General features: G+C 45.6%; 1 protein-coding gene across 4 annotated transcripts in view; it reads right to left on the bottom strand.

Moving 5' to 3' along the window:
* Window positions 1-15,931, bottom strand: part of DLGAP3 (DLG associated protein 3) — a 62,982-nt gene that overhangs the window by 8,930 nt on the left and 38,121 nt on the right. For all 4 annotated transcript variants that reach the window (XM_032246860.1, XM_032246858.1, XM_032246862.1 and 1 more), the window contains 3 exons: window positions 11,188-11,401; window positions 10,592-10,905; window positions 10,102-10,187 (listed from right to left, as the gene is read on the bottom strand). In XM_032246860.1, the coding sequence (XP_032102751.1) occupies window positions 10,102-10,187; window positions 10,592-10,905; window positions 11,188-11,401 (614 nt within the window). The remainder of the gene's footprint in view (window positions 1-10,101; window positions 10,188-10,591; window positions 10,906-11,187; window positions 11,402-15,931) is intronic.

Genomic DNA, 15,931 nt, shown 5'->3' on the forward strand with positions numbered 1-15,931 from the left:
CTGTCTCCTCACTAAATAGGGCAGTTCATCACACATGAACGTTGGTTGGTTGGAAGGAAGGAAGGAAGGATGGTAGAAAGCAGTAACTATCTTCCAGCATCCACTCTCCATTTCCCCCTTAGTAACAGAACCCCACCATTTTATGCTGGATATATGGCTACTTTGAATAAAGATTTGGCCGGGCGCAGTGGCTCATGCCCGTAATCCCAGCAGTTTGGGAGGCCCAGATGGGTTGATCACCTGAGGTCAGGAGTTCAAGACCAGTCTGGCCAACATGGTGAAACCCTGTCTCTACTAAAAATACAAAAATCAGCTGGGTGTGGTGGCACATGCCTGTAATCCCAGCTACTCAGGAGGCTGAGGCAGGAGAGTCAGCTTGAACCTGGGAGGCAGGGGTTGCAGTGAGCTGAAATAGCGCCACTGTACTCCAGCCTGGGCAAAAGAGCGAGACTCCATCGCAAAGAAAAAAACAAAAAAAAAGATTCTTTCCCAATCTCCCTACCAAGTAGATGTAGCCATGTGACTAAGTTCCAGTCCATGAGATACAAGAAGTCATGGCATGTGCAACTTCCAAAAACGTGTCCTTAAAAGGAAGGGGTATGCCCTTCCTTGCCTCTTCCTCCTCCTGGGTCACCAGCGTGCAGACATGATGGCTGGACCTCAAGCAGCCATCTTGGAACATGACACCAAAGGCAAGTGCTAATGGGGTGGGGGATGAGGAATAAGACAGGCTCCGAGTCCTCACACTGTGGGGCACCTGTCAGAGCTCAACTAATGCTCCCTGGATTTCCTCTAAGCAAGAGGGAAATAAACTTCTATCATATTTAAATCACTGTTGTTTGGTGGGGTGGTTTCTGTAAATCACAGTCAAACCCACTCCTAACTCTACAGATGAATTTTCAGGATAGTGAAGTTCAGGGCTTATGTCACTATTTAGTTTTAGATTTGGCAGTATTTGCTGTGGTCTCCACCAACAGCTGTCAGCGCAGGATAAAAACTGGCTTCAGCTGTGAATTGTCATTAATGCGTAACAATGCATTCACAATTTTTCTCCCAAGCCTGTAAATGAGGCTGCAGAAGCCTCCTCCCTTTGAGTTCTCCAAGGTGACAGTGATTACATTCCTGATAATTCTGCAAGTTGTCATCATGGTTACTTCAGGGAGAGTTTCTACTCTGATTCTCTGGGGGATAACATAAAAGCCTCTGGGAAGAAGCTGGGTTATCCCAAGAGACACAGTATCCAAGGAAAGCTCAATATCCAGAAGTTGTCAAGAGGTTTTGCCAAGAGTATTTGGCAGCAGGCTGGAGGGGTGGGAGGGGGAGTGGGCAGGGAGGAGGGAGGATGGTGTCATTTCAACTAGGCAGAGCCTTCAAACTAGCTCCTGTAGAAACTCCTGTGGAAGGCATCTAAGAGCCTAAACATATAATCAAGCAGGGTAAGCTTTGCAGGGGCTGAAGCTGTCTCTGGTTCTGCCCACCTTTGCATCCTCAGTGCCCAGCACACTATTTGGCAAACAATACCAATTCAATAAATATCTGTGGACAGATCAATCTTGGGGGGACGGGGTGCAGTGCAGATAGAGCTGAAGGAGTGCCAGACCCCTCACTGTATATTCTAAGCCAAGTCATCGCTGATACTGGGCAACTGGAAGGACTCACAGACAATTCCCAGATGGAACAAGAAGTCCAAACTCCTCACCCAAGAGATGAGCAGGGAACACCCTGAAAGGCAGATGAGAAGAGACTTTCCTGCCCAGCAATTTTAAAAACCGAAGTACAAAGAGAGAAACAGATACTGGGATAAGTGAGACAGCAGTAAGGACAAGAGAGTCAAAGAAAATGGGGCGTGGCTGTGTGCGCAGTGGGGGCTAGGCCTGAAAACTGGCCAGGTGAGGCTGCTGGAATTCATGGCTCGCTTTTATGCACCAGTTGGGGCATGGTGTGTGGGGAGTCAGACTTAAAGTGCCAGGGACATAAGGGACAGAAAGGGCTGTACAGGTGTATGACTAAGGATGCCTGCAGCAGACAGGCCAGGGAGCCTGGCCAAAGAGATGGGCCAGATTTCCCCTCTCCGCACCTGTCACTCGCTCTGAATTCCCAGTGTGATCACCTGTCCCAGGCAATTTGGTTCTTTAGATGCTTATTCAACACCATGTCCTCTCCTCAGCCCTCCACATCAAGACCTCTCCAAGCTCTTACACAAGAGCAAGGACGGCCACGTTCTCTGCCTGTCCCTGCCCTTCCCTGACTTTCACTCTAAAATGCCACCCAAATTGGCCCATTTCTCTCTGTATCCACTGCTATCAGCCTTACTCAGACCACAGATCAATACAGTAGACTGAACTAACTTAGGGAGCTCCCACTCACACCCTAAACACACAGAATAAACACACAGAAATGCTGGATTTTAAAAAAATCAAAAAAGCGTTTTTGTCACAATGCTGGGCTTGAGAAATTTCCAGGTACGAGAAACAGGAAGGAAATTCAAAACCTGTATTGTGAGAGGGGGTCTAAGCCAAGTGAGCCACAAGGAGATCAGTCCAGGCATATGCTAGAGGCTAGATGAAAACGCTGAGGGAGGATGAGAGGAGAAACCCCAGACCTGTGCAGCAAGGGGAGCTGGAAAGAGACCCTGTGCACAAAGCCAGCAGCCAAGAAGGTCTGTTTCATTTGCAAATTTGGACTTGAAACACTCATGGCAGGGATGCAGGAATGTTGGCCTGGAAGGAGGATGCTGGGAAATCGGAACATTAAGGCTTCCTTGTGTGGGGGTGTGGGGTTCAAACGAGTATTACCTGTGAAACGCAAGAAACCTCAAGCCTCAAGGTGAGACACTAACTTTAAAACTTTAAGCAGTGCTTCAACATGAAGTAAATTGAACCAGGAGGAAAAAGAGGGCAGTAACAAACAATAGGGAGCACATAAATTATGGAAACACATTTGTAAATCTAAACTATTAAAGCATAAAAGATACAATAGCAGCGGATTTAGCAGAGACTTTTAAAGAAGTATAATCAAACTACTAGAGAAACATTAAGATGGAAGATGGGAGGAGAAAATTAAGAAGGAAATTAAAGTGTTCCAAGATTCTTGTTTTCTGCCAAAGGCAGATAGAAGTCAGACTTTATAAGGAAAATAATGTCAGACTTTATAAGGAAAATAATGAAATTAAGTATATCTGTTAAATTTTTAAGGGAAATCACTACTAAAATGTAAACTTCCAAACCAGTGGAGAGGAGAGAAATAAAGTAAACTTTATTTCCTGTTGATTAGTTCAACATAAATAAAAAGTAGGAGAGAGGGAAAGCAAAGAAAAAGGATGTCAACTAGAAAATGTTTAAAGAGATAATAGAGATAAACTCAAATGAATCAGTAATGAAAAAGTATATACATGGATCGAATATGTCTAAACTCTAGCTACATATTGCTTATAAGCAACACATATAGGCCAGGTGCCGTGGTGGCTCACACCTGTAATCCCAACACTTCGGGAGGCCGAGGCAGGTGGATCACTTGAGGTCAGTTCAAGACCAGCCTGGCCAACGTGGTGAAGCCCCATTTCTACTAAAAATACAAAAATTAGCCAGGTGTGGTGGCAGGTGCTTGTAATCCCAGCTACCTGGGTGGCTGAGGCAGGAGAGTCGCTAGAACATGGGAGGCAGAGGTTGCAGTGAGCCAAGATCATGCCGCTGCACTCCAGCATGGGCAACAGAGTGAGGCTCTTCTCAAAAAAAAAAAGAAAGAAATTTAAAAAACACATCTAAAACATAAGGATACAGGAAGGTTGAAAATAAAAGGATGGAAAAAGATATATTGGAAAATTAACCAAAAGCAAGAAGCCAAAGCAATAAAATAGGACAAAAAAGACTTCAAGGCAAAAGACATTAGTAAGGATGAAAAGCTGCCTATTTAATGATAAAGAGCCAAGCCATCAAGAAGATACAACAGTCAAAAGCTTGAATGTTTGTAAACAGCACATTCTCAAACTGAAGTAAAAGATACCAGGGCAGATGACGTATCCACATTCACAGTGAGACATTTTTAACACACCTCTCAGAAATGGTAGATCGAATGTACAAAAAAAAAAAGATAAACATTTGAAAAGTATAAATTATAAGTTTGACCACATATGACAGCAGTCCCCAACTTTTTTGGCACCAGGGACTAGTTTCGTGGAAGATAATTTTTCCACAAGCTGTAGGGGTCATAGTGGGAGTGGTTTGGGGATGATTCAGGCACATTACATTTATTGTGTACTTTATTTCTATTATTATTACATTGTAACATATAATAATTACTCAACTCATCATAATGTAGAATTAGTGGGAGCCCTGAACTTGTTTTCCTGTAACTAGACAGTCCCATCTGGGGGTGATGGGAGACAGATCATCAAACATTAGATTCTCTTAAGAAGCACACAACCTAGATCCCTCACATATGCAGTTCCCAATAGGGTTCGGGCTCCTATGAGAATCTATCTGACAGGAGGTGAGCTCAGGTAGTAATGCTCACTCACCTGCTGCTCGCCGCCTGCTGTGCAGCCTGGTTCCTAACAGGCTGTGGACAAGTACCAGTCCCCGACCCAGGGTCTGGGGACCCCTGATATATGATGTATGTACACATAATGAAGGAAGCCTCAACAAATTCTAAGGAAGAAGTATAATAGATACATGATATGAATGGCCACAATGTAGCAAGTTTAGAAATCAATTATGAAAAGGCAGTCCCCTGTGAAAAAAACTCATTTGGAAACTAAAAAAAATTTAAAAATTTATTCTAAAAATTCATAGGTTAAAAAGAAACATGATGAAAGATGAAAGTTATAAACTATTCAGAAATGTACAATAAAAATACTGCATCTCAAAACTTATGAGATGCAGCCATAAAAGTATATAGTTATGGCCGGGTGCCGTGGTTCACGCCTGTAATCCCAGCACTTTGGAAGGCCGAGGTGGGCAGATCACCAGGTCAAGAGATCGAGACCATCCAGGCCAACATTGTGAAACCCCATCTCTACTAAAAAAATACAAAAATTAGCTGGGTGTTGTGGTGTGCCCCTGTAGTCCCAGCTACTCTGGAGGCTAAGGCAGGAGAATTGCCTGAACCAGGGAGGCAGAGGTTGCAGTGAGCCGAGATCGCACCACTGCACTCCAGCCTGGCGCCTGGCAACAGAGCGAGACTCTGTCTCCAAAAAACAAAAAGAAAGTATATAGTTATAAGGGAAGTTATAGCCCTAAGAGCACATGTTAAAAAATAAAAAATATTGAAAGTTAGGGTTGAATTCAAGATGCAGAAAAAAAAGATAAACGGCAGAAGAAAGAAAATAACCAAAAGTAGTAGAAGAAAGGAAATATTAAAGATTGCTCGCCAAAACCAAAAACTAGTTTTTTAAAAAGACGAATAAAATATAAGTTTTAAAATATATTTATTTTTTCTCCCCGCCCACCCCCCCAACTTTTTTTTTCTTTGACACAGGGTCTCAGTGTCTCAAAGACAGGCTGAAGTACAGTGGTGTGATCAGAGATCACTGCAGCCTCAAACTCGTGGGTTCAAGTTATTTACCCACCTCAGCCTCCCCAGGATCTGGAACTATAGATGCGTGCCACCATGTCCAACTAATTTTCACATTTTTTGTAGAAATCAGGACTCACTATGTTGCCCAGGCTCATCTTGCACTCCTGATCTCAAGCAATCCTCCTGCCTCAGCCTCCCAACGTACTAGAATTATAGGTGTGAGTTACTGTGCCTGGCCTAAAAAATATATTTAAATGATAAAATACACAAACCTCAGGCAAGGCTGATCAAGAAAGAGAGGTAAGACATAAATAGATGGTATTAGAAATGAAAAGGGAGCCAAGCCCAGTGGCTCACTCCTGTAGTCCCAAGACTTTAGTAGGCCAAGGCGGGAGGATCACCTAAGGTCAGGAGTTCGAGACCAGCCTGGTCAACATGGTGAAACTTCATCTCTATTAAAAATATAAAAATTATCCAGGCATGGTGGCAGACGCCTGTAATCCCAGGTACTCAGGAGGCTGAGGTTGCAGTGAAAAAATAAAATCAGAATAGGTCAATAATTACTAAAGATCGTATCACGGCACTCTACCCTGGACAACAGAGTGAGACTCTGTCTAAAAAAAGAGAAGAAGTGAAAGGGAGATATTAATATAGAGATACAACAAATATTGATAACATTTTAATACTATGAGAAAGAATATTTGTGCCAAAAACTTTGAAAGCTGTCAATTTTTATAAAATGTTTCATTTTTTAAAACAAATATAAATCACCAAAATGATTCAAGAAAAAAATAAAATCAGAATAGGTCAATAATTACTAAAGAAACTGAAGCTTTAAAAGTTTTAAAAGTAGTTTTAAAAGTTTCTCCTATGCCCAAAATGCATCAGGCCTACATAATTTTATAGGCAACCTTTGCCAAACCTTAAGGAATAGATAATTCTTCTTACACAAATTGTTCCAAAGAACAAAAACACACAGAAACCTACCAAATTCATTTTAGGAGTCTCTCTTAGCTCCAATACCTGAATTGAGTAACAATAAAAAAAACTGTAGGCCAATATCACTTACGATATATTCATAAATCTAAATGATTAAAATTTTTAAGTAACAACGGTTCAGAAATCTAATAATGTATATAAAAATAATATAGCAAACTGTAACAAAATCCCTAGAGCTCCACATAGCCATTCTTTGTCTTCAGGCATGAAAACCCTGATTCTCAGCTATGTAGTTCACACCCTCCACATTGCTTCCCAGCTACGACTATACTTCACAGCCTCCCTTGCGGCTAGGTGCCACCATGTGATGAGATTTTAGCCAATGTGATGAAAGTGGTTGCGTGCAACTTTCAGAAAGTCTTTTTAAAAAGGAAGGACTGCATGCCTCTTCCTCTTTCCTGTTTCCCACTGCTCAGAATGCAGACATGACTAGAGGGGCTTGAACTTCAGCTCCTTGGACAAAAAGCGGCATACAAAATACAAGGAGACTGGAGTCCTGACACTGCACTCCCTACATCTAAGCTGGCTTTTTTTTTTTTTTAAGTGAGAGAGAAGTACACTTTTAAGACACTACTGAGGCTCCGTGACTCACAGCCAAGTTTAATCCAGACTGACAATGGTATTAAGCAGGGTTTATCCCAGGAATGAAAGATTGGAAAATCCATTCATATAATTCACCATGTTACATGTGGAAAGAGAAAAATCTATGATCATCTAAATAGATTCTGAGAAAGCATTCAATAAACTTCCACTCATATTTTCTATTTTAAAAAATAAAAATAAGATTCTTAGCCAACTAGGAATAGAAAGGAATTTCCTTAATCTGACAAATGGTATCCATCAAAATTTGTAGCAAACATCATCTTGAGAAGCATAGCCACTAAAGTCAATACCACTCAACAGAGAACAGAAGTCCTATTAAATGGAGTATTACAAGAAAAATAAATGAAAAATACAGATTTAAAAGAAATATCTTCATTTGCAGAAAAATAACTGATGATATAGGAAGGCCATCATGATTTTCAGATAACCTATGAGACCTAGTAAGAAAGACCTAATTCAGCAGCAACGTTACTGAATATAAAATCAACATACAAAACCTAACAGTGTTCCCACACACTAGCAGTGCCTAGTTATAAAATACAACAGAAGAAAAACATCCCAATCACGATAGCCACCATACTGCAAAACGTAATCACCTTTCTTCTGGATCATGAAAAATCCTCCTAACTAGCTTTCTCATTTCCACTATTACTTTCCTCGAATTCATTCTCCACTCAGCAGCTTTTGATCTTTCATGAACATAAGTTCCATCATGTTGCACTCCTTCTTTAACCTTTTCATGGCTACTCATTACTCATAATTAGATTCCAATTCCTTATCATATCCATGCTCTGCATAACCTGCTCCCTGCCTGTTCTCCAATTAACTCCCTCCCTACTCCCCTGCCCCACCCTACACCAGCCACATGGACCTTCTTTCAGTTCCTGATACATGTCAAACTCTTTCCTGCCCCAGCACCTCCACATATGTTATTCCCTCTCCCTGGAATGCTTTTCCCTCCAATCATCACCTGAGAGCTCTTAGTCAATCATCAAGTCTCAGCTTAAATGTCACCTGCTTAGTCTAAATAACATCCCTTTTCTCTTATCTCCTTTTTTCTTTTATATTACCACAAAATGTGCAATAAAATCCCACTACCTGTTATATCATAATGTATAGTCTATTTTTATTCAAGGATTACTTATTCATTGCCTTGATTTCCCTCTAGACCATAACTTCTGTGAGGGCAGGAGTCACATCTTTGATGTTTCCTAAAGCATTTAACACAGTGCATAGGAGCTATTATACAACATGTGCTTAGTAAGTATCTGATGAATGAATCAATCAATCAGTGACAAGAGTTTACTGATTTAGCAGAAGTCTCAGCTAGAAGACCTGCAGCACTCTTCCCAGGATTCAAGGGTTATTAGGAAGAATGGGGGAACCCCCACTCCACAGCCCTCTCTAGACCGGGAACCAAAAAGCCTCTAAAGGGAGTGAGTGGGCTTGGTGGTCCATGGGATAGCACTAGGGTTGGGGGTGGGTAGGATTCAGAACATAGAGTTGCATCCATCCGTGACTCTTATCCCATCTCTCAATAATTCAAGTCACAGATTTGCAAATTGAGTTTGCCACAGAATGCTATTTTTCTGTAATCTTTGTGGCACAGTAAAAGTTTGAAGGACAGCAGCTTTAGAAGTCATGCAAGCAAGCAGGGCAGCATATGACACCCTCGATGAAGGCATTTACAGCCCCAGAGGCATACGGAACTTCAGGGAGGCAAAGCAGAAGTCAGGAAAATTGGTGAATCCCACAGGAACACCAAAAAGACTTGATCAGGCGCACACACAAGACATCCCAAGGGCATTCCAGAAATAGCTGGGGAAATTTAGGGGAAGGACAGCAACTGGGAACAGAGCTGCGAGTAACCGCTGCTGGTGGAACACTAGTTTTTTGTGTTTTGGGTTTTTTTGAGACAGTCTCGCTCAGTCACCCAGGCTGGAGTGCAATGGTGCGATATCAGCTCGCTGCAACCTCCGGCTCCTGGGTTTAACCAATTCTCGTGCCTCAGCCTCCAGAGCAGCAGAGACTACAGGAGCACACCGCCACACCCGGCTCATTTTTGTATTTTTAGTAGTGATGGGGTTTCTCCATGTTGGCCAGGCTGGTCTCGAACTCCTGGCCTCAAGTGATCCACCCACCCTGGCCTCCCAAAGTGTAGAGATTATAGGTGTGAGCCACCGCACCTGGCCTGGTACACTAGTTTTATTCTCCAGTCATATGGCTTAGGCAGCTCAGATTACCACAAAACCATTATGGCCAGCCCCAGGCAAGCTCTCAGACACCATATCTCTAATGACCGTATGGCACTGCCACACGGTCATTAGGGAAAGCATCTCCCCACAGGCACCAAACAACAGAGAGGTCTCTTTCCGGTATCCCCTCCAGAGCTGGCAATGCTAATTATTCAGTGAAAATTAAGGAGTCAATATTTTCTGAGGCCACCTAATGCCAGATAGTGGCTGCTGGTAATTCTACCATCTCGGGTATGCCACAGACTCAGGCATGTAATAGGAACCCCCAACTGGTTAAATGCTTGTGTGAGCCAAGTGAGGAGGAGTGTTGTATCTGCCAGGTGCCCCTGAGCTGCAATCTTCCTGTTTGTTTCTTTTTGAGCTCACATACTTGTACACCACAGGATGTAATGAGGGATTGGCAGATCCTGTCATCCCCTGGAAAGGACAATTGTTTCTGCTCGGCACCTACATGTAACCTTTCCCAACCTCTCCTTCCCTGCAACCGCTGTGTATCTCCTGTCTGCCTCTGAACACCTGGGGTGGGCATGGGCACAGGAACTCTAGGTTTGATGACTCCTCTGGTGACATCTCTGTGGACAGCCTCTGTGGATACTCTGACCACCCTCTATGAAAAGGCTAGGTCTCACGTCCAGGAAAAGAGGATGTGCAGGAAGACTGGGCTAGTGAGGACACTATGCAGCCCTCTCCTCCTGTCCCTCACCGAAGCCTGGGTCCCACCGTGACCTACCTCTTGTCCTCTTCCACCTGCACGCCGATGGAGTGGAACTCCCTCCGGCTCCTGTTCTCGGTGTCCGAGTCTGAGATCGTCTCCACCTGGTGGCAGGGTGGAGGAATCAGTGGCTGTGGCGCGCCAAGGTGAAAGCCCTTCCCGGGGAGAACGTCTAGCAATGGCTGCGCCCCAAGCCAGCTGGCAGGTCCTGCAAAAACCATCTGCCTGAACAAGATGAGAGACCCAGGCGGTCGGCCACAGGCCTCAAAGTGGCAACCACTGGTCTCCAGCCCTCCATTAGTCAGGAGGGGCGATGGTGCCAGGACAGGGACAAGGGAGTGGGCGAGGGCTGGCTGGAACGGCCCCGTCGATCTCCAGGCACGAGGTCCACTTGCAGCTCAGGGCAAGCCACGAAGAAGGTCGATATATCGAGAAGGCCACTTCCAGCCCCTCACTCCAGCCCCAACCAGCCAGGTCAGAGCCCTCGTGGGCGCTTCCCGTTCCATACCTGCACCCCAATGGACGGCCGCCACTTCCGCTGCCGCGCCAGGCTCCGCAGCTCCTCCCTGCCAGGGATGGTCTTGATGATGAGTGTGGGGGGCTTGGGGCTGGCCCGGGGCGGCACCGGCGCCAACTCCAGGGTGCGCGCGCCCATGGCGGGGCCGTCCAGGCCGTCGGCGGAGCTGCAGCGCCGGGCGGGGCCCTCGGCCGCGGTGAAGCTCTCTTGCGCGGAGTCGGTGCTGCTCTGGGCGGTGATGGAGATGCGGGGCGGGGCCTGGCTTCCCGGCGGGATGGGGGGCGGGGCCTTTCTGAAGTTGAAGGCTGTGGCGGGCGGGCACAGAGACGTCGCGCGTGAGGCTCGCGGACCAGCCGGGGTCCCGGGCCCGCGCCCGACTCCCACCCCCAAGCGGCCCTACGGGACCCTGCAGGGGCGCCTACTCCACGTAGGGCTGCACACACGCCGGGGGACGCTCTCCGCGCCACCCGAGCCCGGGAGGGAGCGATCTGCGCAGGTTCACAGCACTGTCGAGGGGATGGCCAGGACCCAGACCCCGCGCGCTCTCCAGCCTAGGGCGGGGCCAGGGGCAGGGAGGTTGTACTCACAGGAGCCGGGCCTCCCTGAGACAGCAGCAGGGGCAGCGAGGAGGGGCAGGCAGTCGTCATCTTGAGAGCAGCCAGCCTGGATGGCCCGGAGGTAGCTGTGGCTCCGCATGCGGAAACAGCCGGGCAGGTCCAGGGCGTCCACGGCCTGGGACTCCAGCTCCCCAAACACGGACCCGCACACGGCCTCCAGCTGCTGGTTCAACTCATCGCTGAGCTGGGGGGCGGGGGGAGGGAGGACAGTTACGAGGTGCCGGGAGGGAGTAGAAGTCCCTGGGGTACTCTGCCTTAGGAAGACCTCTGTATCTACAGCGGCTGTGGGCGACTCTTCCACATTTGAACCAAAAGAAACCCTAACTCTATGCAAAAAAAACATGGGGGCACCTCTGCCCCATTCTGCTCCCCAGGCTTGTCTTGGGGCCCATTCTTTCCTCTAAATACCACACCCCCACCTCTACCCCACCTATGCCTCCTCCAGGTGTCTGTCTGGCTGCACCCCAGGCTGCAGACCACCATGTTTTCCTTTCCTCACCACCTAGTCCCAGCCCCTGACGTTTCTCTCACCTGATCCCAACAGGAGCAGGGACCTGGCATACACCCTCCTGCCCAGTATGGGGATAGGGACTGCTTGGAGGACACCTTTTATTATTTATAATCTATTACATTACAAAATTGATCGAAAGCAACCCATATATATACCAAGTGGCAGGACAGAAACTAATGGGTAAGTGATGGAGCAAAGTTATTAATCTACCAGTGTCCCAAGCCTTTCCCCACCTTCTGCCCACTCACTCTGGCCCAGGCTTAACCGGTGGGTTCCTTCTCTACCTTTCCCCTCTGAGGAAAGCTGAGCCATTGCTGGATGAAGTTCTTGGTTTTGTGTTTGGTATTTTGGTGGTGCAGAATCCATGGTGTTAAAAGAAAAAAAATAAGTTAAAGTATGAAAAGAAGCAAAACAAAAATTTTGTTCAAGGAACTGTGCTGCACACCACCACACTAAGACTAAATATACCATAGAGGTTGCAGCTTCATTCACATTACAGGAGAAAACTGGTGCAAAGAAAAAGTAAAGGTAGGAAAAGTTGCCACCAGAGGTAAGGGCTACACTCAGAACACAGGTGACAAAGTCCTGAACATTGCTCAAGATGGGTGCATATTCAACCCTGAGCTTCCAAGCAGGAAAAGCATCAGGGAGTATAGCCTCAGAGTTGCCTGCATGGGCTATGAGTGAGATCCCACCTAGATTCAAGTGCTGGCTATACCACTTCCTTTTTTTTTTTTTTTTTTTTTTTTTTTAGATGGACTCTCTATTACCCAGGCTGGAGTACAGTGGTGCAATCTCAATTCACTGCAACCTCCGCCTCCCAGGTTCAAGCAATTCTCCTCCCTCAGCCTCCTGAGTAGCTGGGATTACAGGCGCATTCTGTCACGCCCAGCTAATTTTTTGCATTTTTAGTAGAGACAGGGTTTCACCATGTTGGCCAGCCAGGATGGTCTTGATCTCCTGACCCGTGATCCACCTACCTTGACCTTCCAGAGTGCTGGGATTACAGGCATGAGCCACTGCGCCCAGCCAGCTATACTACTTCCTAGCAGAATGCCCTGGGAAAGTAAAAGTTTGGGGGCCTCAGCTTGCTTGCCTGTCAAATGGGAGAGATGATAGTACCATCTTCATAGGGTTATTGAGGGGACTCAAAGAAAAACATATAAGGCTTTTGGTACAGGTACTGGCACACAGCAAGCCCTCAGTTAGTGGCATGCAAAGGTCTCAAGGCCTACCTGGTAAACACAGGCCAGATGCCCATGAGAACCACAACAATTCCTGCCCCTAAGACTAAGAGACCATCATCCTCTGTGGATGATTATATAGACTCCATTGGATGAAGTCATGGACAAGGTCCTCGACAGCATCCCATGGCAAACATAACAGCAAGTATCACATGGCTGCATCTTGTGACATCTCCCAGGAAAGATTCACAACGTTATATTTATGTGCAGTCAACAGAGGCTCAAAGGAGTGGCCTGATCCATGTGTAAACTGTAGTTGAATGTTTCCATAATTCAGTTTCCAAAGCATAACATGATTTACTGGATTCTACTTCAAATAGAGCCATTTCTATTCCAATCTATTAATGGGCAAACAAGACCCAGAGAGGGCAGATGAACTGTCTAAGGATGCCCAGCTGGTAGGTGACAAAACTGAAATTAAATGTCATGCTTCCTGGCTCCCATGTAAGGCTGATTGAGCAACAGAATCTCCTGGGGAGCTTGTTAAACCTACATTAACTCAGACCCTACCCTAAAGATCTGAACCCAGGTTAACAAAACACCTCTCTTGCTTTAACTGCATAGAAACTCAGAGCCAAATTTGCTGGAGACTTAGATTCAGTGGTTCCAATGTGGGCCCAGTCATTAAAACGGTTTGCCTGGACTTCTTGAAGCTTTTTCTAAAGTAGCTTCATTACAAGTGTATGGAAATCACAGGTCATGGAAAAATCAATCTGAGATCCTGTAGAAGTTAAGTTCTCTCATATTTGAGTGTCACAAGTCACACTTGTGTGACAGTCGTGGCTTTCACCATGATGCTCTGTCATCTACCACTCAGTCTTTCTGTCTGCATTTCTGAGGCACCAAGGACAACAGTTGCCAGTGTATTTCCTAAAATATAGGAACTGAACTATCTCCTGCTATTTATGGGCTAAGCTCAAGACACTCCCCAACTAGAGCAAATACAGCCCAGGGTATCCCTCTTGGAGCACAGGGGAGCTAATCTAACCCTAGCAGAAAGCACGCTGATCTCGAGTCTGGACACCAGGGATGATAGGAATCTCACTCTGTCATATATTTCTGTCTCTCTAGTCCTCTTCTGTGTGTAAAGCACTAACATAATATCTGGCACACAGTAGATGCTCAATAAACTTTAGCTACTATTATTGGCAACAAGAGGCTCTTAAATCACAGCAACAATACCACTCAGAATAAGAAGTGCCTCTTTCCCTGGGGTTCCGAAGCTCTTGAAATCCCACCCACAGGCTATACTCACTACCAATTCTATCCAAGGCAGACGAAAGAGGGTGAACAACTCCCTCAGGTCATACACCTGCCAGCTGAGCTGGCCAAGAGGAGCATCTAGTGTTCCAACAGGAGACCAGAACACAAGGGAAACAGACTCAGAGAGACTCCCAGAGAAACACTGCACCCAAGTTGATCTTTACTACCTTACAATTATAAAACTGTAACAGTGTGCTGTGAATGCTCCTTCCTGCACTGACTTCCACCCTACTTCCCCTAACACCCACTTACAGGAAAGTCAGAGTCAAAGAATCCTCTTGGGATGAGATCCTTAGCCTTTTTCCAAACTAGACTGAGAATCAGTAGCCATTTCCAAGCTCACAGAATATTTAAAGTAAAAATGCTTTGTGTCTAATTGAAAATTGTCCAGACTAGAGTTGATGGGTCCAACAGGGGGCCAGGCAACATCCTGTGTACTTTACATGTGTTATTTAGTTTAGATAACCTTTAGAAAACTCTCCTATTTCAAAACATTGGATAAAATATAACAAATGTTGCTTTATATGCATAGCTGAGCTCACAAGAAAGCTAGATAAGTCCCCAGGGGACAAAAGCGAAGAGGAGACTGGAAAATCAGAATATTAACTGTGTGAGCCAATGCTGCAAACAGCCCAGTGGAGGCGGGAGGTGGGGGCAGGAGCTGTTGGTCTCAGTGTTTTGGCAAAGGCTTAGGTTTTAATACCCACTTGGGCACAGGAGGAAGGCTTTAGGCCCACATGGAGCATGGAATTGGAAATGAGAACCTGCATAAAGTTAGGAAAAGTGAAATCTTTGATGAAAATGTAAACGAGAATAAAAAAATTAGTCTTCACCACAGGCTGATGACAAGAAAGCTAGTCTGAAGTACAGGGAGGCGGGAAGGGAAAAGAGGCAAATCCCCTAAGAATCTGTACCTACAAGCTGGTCCTCACACAGACAGATACTGTGTATCTGCATGAACCTTCATGGGCCATACCCCCAAAATTAAAAATTAACATAAAATAGTCCCAAACCAGGGATATTCTAACAGAAGCAATTGCAAAATATTTCCTGGGGAACTCACTCCTAATTCAAGCTGCTCATGCTTCCCATAGATAAAGTTCCATTGAAGATGAGTGTAGTACATGGTAGACAGCCTCTGACATAGCTCCTAATGATCTCCATCTCCTGGAACTCACACCCTTGTGTAATTTCTTTCTTATAAGTGTGGACTGGACTTACTGACCCACCTATAATGAATAGAATATGGCAGATACAATGGGATATCACTTCTGAGATTAGGTTACAAACAGACCATGGCTTCCATCTGCGACACCTTTCCTTACTCTCTTTCTCTCAGAGCCTTTGCTCTAGGGGAGGCAGGCTGCTATGTTGTCAGTAGCCCTGTAGTGAGTCCCACATAGAAGAAATTGATGCCCCCAGTCAGTAGCCAGCAAGGATTTGTGGCCTGCCAACAGCCATGTGAGTGCGAGTGGAGGCAGATCTTCTCCCAGATAAGCCTTGAGATGCTGCAGCTTTGGCTAACACCTTGATCGCAACTTTGTGAGACATTTGACCTACTGGCACCCAGCCAAGCTGCTCTCAGATTCCTGACCCACAGAAACTGTGAGATAATAAATATTTGTTGTTTAAAGACACTCCATTTGGGGATAATTTATATAGCAATAGAAAATACAAATTGTGATATACACAAAAA

Source organism: Sapajus apella, unplaced genomic scaffold (assembly GCF_009761245.1).
Source record: "Sapajus apella isolate SASKATOON/1434 unplaced genomic scaffold, GSC_monkey_1.0 scaffold62, whole genome shotgun sequence".
NCBI classification, from domain to species: Eukaryota; Metazoa; Chordata; class Mammalia; order Primates; family Cebidae; genus Sapajus; species Sapajus apella.